Consider the following 4,728-nt stretch of genomic DNA (forward strand, 5'->3'; position numbering starts at 1 on the left):
GCCTGTCTTCTGTGACGCAAGGATCGCGGGTTCAGTCAGTCTGCGCTCAGAAATCACCTAGGTACACTTTCAGCCTCCTACGGCCTCCTCCAGGGCGCTACATGTCTAGTTTGTAAAGCCAGGATCAATCTCAGTTCGCATTTTACCAACCACTATACAAGCGGGCTTGGCACTTTGAAATATTTCAAATCAGCATCATCGACCTGGTTCACCCGTCGGCCGCCAACCCTCAACCATGAGCCGCTCCACGCACAAGGACGACAAGGAGCGCTACCTCACGTATTCGATCACCGTACGTGCAGCGAACAAGGACAAGGGGATCGAAGAAGAAGTGGTGACTAAGAAGATGCCGAAGTTTATCGACGGTGGCCCAAAGGACTTCTTAGACTGGGTCTATCACTTCGACCAGCTCGCCTCTCTCAAGCACTGGAACGCCGAAGACAAATTCCTGAATACCACCATCCTACTGGAAGGCGATCTCCGAGAAGCGTTCGCTGACGCGGCCATCTCAGACGATGACGTCCGCATGGACGAGGAGTTCACGCGCGCACTCCGCAAGGCCTCTATCGTAGTGCTCCCGGTCGACTACAGCGAAAAACTACAAGAGGAGTTGTGGGAGATCCGCAAGCCGCGCACCGAGTCGCTGGCCGAATACAGCAAGCGGTTCCGCGCACTCGTGCGTATGGAGCATACTCTGGCCCGACTGAATGAGAACTCGCCGATGTGCGAGGACGCGCTGTGCCGACTCTACAAGCGCGGACTGCCCTACGATTGGCAGAACAAGTATGACGCTAGTGGTCAAGTCTACACTACCGTCGCCGCTCTGGTGCCCTTCTTCGAGCGGATTGAACAAGGTGAACAGCGCCTCCATCGCGCTGGCAGTCAAGACAAGGGAAGCCGTCATGACAACTCTCGCGGCCATGGGCGCCGCAACAATAACAACAACAGCAACAGCACCAGCTATCGCAACGGCAACAACAGCAACAGCAACAACCGTCAGCAACACCAGCGAGGAAGAAACCCTGGACGAGGTAACGGCAACAACAACAGTCACGCCTCCAGCAACAAGTACTGTACCTTCCACAGGACGACGACCCACAACACGGCTGACTGCCGAGCTCTGCGCCATGACAACCAGCAAGAGGAGCATCAGCAAGCAGACCAGCGCCGCGGACCCCGTGCAGCTCAGCCTCCTCAACAGCACCAGCAGACAAGAGTGGTACAACGCCAAACGGAGGGAAGCTCCAGCGACGACGAATATTTGTTTGTGGGACTGAACGCGTCTCCGACCAGCTCACCACCTCCAATGCGCGTGATGATCAAGCTGGAAGCTGGCAAGGATCGTTTTCAAGCTCTGCTCGACAGTGGCTGCTCGCGCAGCATCGTCAGTTCCGCGTTCATGGAGCTATTGCAGCAGAAACAAGGGGCAACACTTGAGCATTCTCAGGTTTCCTTCAAGTTGGTCAAGGGAAACACTAAAAGCACCGGGGCTACGACAGTCCGGTTCCGGATCCCACAGTTGAAACGCGATTCAGTGATAATCCATAAGTTCGAGGTCCTACCAACGCTGCCCGACGATATGACAATAGGCCGCGATTTAATGGGCGCTCTCGGACTCGTGATCGACTTCAAGAACGGCCGCATCACGTGGGACGGAAGCGAGCTCGTCGTTCGCACCACGGAGCATGGCCCTGCAGCGCAGGACAACGCAAATGATGACGCTACGCTCGATGAAGACGACGAGCTATGCGCCGGAGATGACTGCGCCACGACACCAGAAGATCTGTTGCCGCAGCACCTCGAAGCTGCTTTGGAGCACTGTTATTTGAAACTGCTCGAAGAATATGTGGATCTGTATAGTGGACGACTTGGCCGGATCAGACTGGATGACTATTTGCTTCCTCTACGTGCTGACTACACGCCTTCGCATGCAAGGCCTTACAGCGTTCCTCGTAGTCAAGAAGAAGCCGCACATCGTGAGATCCAGAAACTCCTTGAAGAGGACGTTATCGAGCAGATCTACGGCTCGGAGGCAGCGGCGCCAGCATTCTTCTTGGTGAAGCCCAACGGATCACTTCGCCTCTTGGTTGATTTCCGTGAGTTGAACAAGTTCCTGCGTCGGTCGCCTTACTACGTGCCCAAGATTCGTGAGATCCTGCTCCGCCTCGGCAAAGCTAAGTGCATGTCTACGCTGGACGCGAATATGGGCTACTTCGCGCGTCGATTGGCGAGACAGAGCCGAGCAGCGACCGCTTTTTGCCTCCCGTTCGGCAAATTCCAGTTTAAGCGGTTGCCCATGGGCATTTCGACTGCGCCGGACGAGTATCAGGCGTGCATGGAGAGGATTCTCGGCGACTTAGACTTTGTGATTGTTTACTTGGACGACATCTTGATCTTCTCCGAGAACCCAGTCGAGCACCTGGAGCACCTGCGGATTGTATTCGACCGGCTCCGCCAGTATGACGTCACTCTCAACGGCAAGAAGTGCCACATTTTGCGCGATCGTGTGGACTACCTCGGCTTCACACTCACTCCCGAAGGAATTCAACCGCAGACGAAGAAGGTGGAAGCGATACAGCAGATCGCCGAACCTCGCAACAAGCGCGAGCTGCGCAGATTCTTGGGGATGATCGCATACTACCGTGATATGGTGCCAAATAAATCAGCACTGACCGCTCGTCTTAATCGTCTGACATCGAAAACCTGTAAGTTCACCTGGACTCCTGAAGACTCGGCCGCCTTCAGAAGTATCAAGGAAGCGCTGGCTCGGAGCGTGTGGCTAGCCTTCCCGGATTACAGCCGCCGCTTTCACGTGTTTGCAGATGCCAGCGGACATCAGATCGGCGGTGTTATCGTGCAAGGCCGGAGGATCCTCGCATGCTTCTCGCGGTCCATGACCGACACGCAGAAGAAATACTCTACCATGGAATGGGAGTTGTTGTCCGTGGTCGAGATCCTCAAGGAGTATCGCACGATGCTATTGGGTTTTCCTGTGGTTATTCATACGGACCATAAAAATTTGTTGTTCCCACGCGAGACATCGCTGAGGGTCAAACGCTGGAAACTCCTACTCGAAGAGTACCGATTGGAAGTCGTGTACATCCCTGGTTCGCAGAATATCGGCGCGGATGCATTTTCTCGGCTGCGCTACGATTTCGTGAAGCAAGTTAGCGAGGAGGAACTCTGCGCGGTCGAAGAAGAAGAAGTTGCTATCGACGGAGCTGTCGTGAAGAAGCATCAACTGGGCGACGCAACCTGCAAGAGTATCATCGAACAACTCGAGAAAAAGCAGGCCGACCCCGACTACGCGTTGCGCCCCGCTCTCGGCGTCGTTCTATTGCACCACCGAAGCAGAATAATGGTGCCCGAGTCGCTACGTGCCGACTTGGTGGAGATGTATCACTCCTATCTACTTCACCCGGGTGCAGACAAGCAGTACCACACGATGAGCGTTTTCTGGTGGCCGGGTATGGAGAAGGATGTGACCGACTTCGGTAAAGCTTGCAACGATTGCAAACGTGCGAAGCTGCATGGTGGAAAGCAGAACTATGGACATCTACCACCGACTCCTGTCTCCAACACCGATCGTCCCTTTGACGTCGTCCACGTTGACTTGCTGGGACCAATTTCGGGAAATTTCTACTGCCTGACTGCTATCGAACAACAATTTCGCTGGCTGGAAGTGATAATCCAGCGCGGCAAGACGTCAGCCACCACGGCTATCAGCTTTGAAAGAGTTTGGCTGTGTCGTTATCCGCGGCCTAAGCGCGTCGTGCACGACCTAGGCCCCGAGTTTACCGGCGACGAGTTCCAGTTGCTTCTGAAGTCAATGGCGATCAAGGACAAACCAATTACGGCAAAAATCCTCAGGCGAACGCTATCTGTGAGCGCGTGCACCTGGAATTGATGAACATCTTGCGCGTGCGCCCTGATCTGCATGACCAGCTCGAGACGGCACTCGACTACGCCGCGTATGCAATCCGTGCCAGCTACCACAGCATCCTGCGAGCGTCTCCAGCGCAGTTGCTGTTCGGCGAGGACATGCTCACCCGCCATTTGCACTTCGCAAACTGGAACTACCTCTCGAAGCAAAGGTTCATGGCGATTCTACAGGACAATGACCGAGAAAACCTCAGACGCGTGCAGCACTTCTATCGTGAAGGCGACACTGTGATGCTGCGTATTCCCGCTCGAGAACGCAAGAAAACGGACCCAGTTGCCAAGGGCCCATTCGTGATTAAGACCGTGTTTGACAACGGCACTGTCCTCCTGGACACGGGAGCCACGGAATACCGGACGAACATCCGACGTATATTCCCCTGTTAAGTCGGCTCCACCGTTATCCTGGCATTCGGGGAGAATGACATCTCTCTTCGCACCCAGTCGTCACCCGCGCCTGTCTTCTGTGACGCAAGGATCGCGGGTTCAGTCAGTCTGCGCTCAGAAATCACCTAGGTACACTTTCAGCCTCCTACGGCCTCCTCCAGGGCGCTACATGTCTAGTTTGTAAAGCCAGGATCAATCTCAGTTCGCATTTTACCAACCACTATACAAGCGGGCTTGGCATGCGGTTTAGACGGCTAACTACGCCCGAAGCCGCGCTGAGCGCAGCAACGCCTACGGGTATACCCATGCTTCTTCTGTTCCATCCACTGCTGCTCCTGCTCCAGCCGCTGCTGCCCCTCGACTCCGTCTCACCACACTCTAACAGCACGCCCATGCTGCTGT

The 4,728-nt window shown here is 55.1% G+C and overlaps 1 protein-coding gene across 2 annotated transcripts; it reads left to right on the top strand.

Moving 5' to 3' along the window:
* Positions 1-235: 235 nt before the first annotated feature.
* Positions 236-4,326, top strand: IUM83_17597 (the record flags this gene model as incomplete). Of its 2 annotated transcripts, XM_067942559.1 has the most annotated exons (5): positions 236-292; positions 410-854; positions 1,536-2,437; positions 2,711-3,883; positions 3,946-4,326. In XM_067942559.1, the coding sequence occupies 5 exons, from the start codon at positions 236-238 to the stop codon at positions 4,324-4,326; spliced, it is 2,958 nt and encodes a 985-aa protein (XP_067787326.1). The 2 variants fall into 2 exon arrangements, with proteins under 2 accessions (XP_067787326.1, XP_067787325.1); XM_067942558.1 differs by having other exon boundaries at positions 1,536-3,883.
* Positions 4,327-4,728: the final 402 nt, after the last annotated feature.

Source organism: Phytophthora cinnamomi (assembly GCF_018691715.1).
Source record: "Phytophthora cinnamomi strain GKB4 chromosome Unknown Contig61, whole genome shotgun sequence".
Taxonomy (NCBI): Eukaryota; Oomycota; class Peronosporomycetes; order Peronosporales; family Peronosporaceae; genus Phytophthora; species Phytophthora cinnamomi.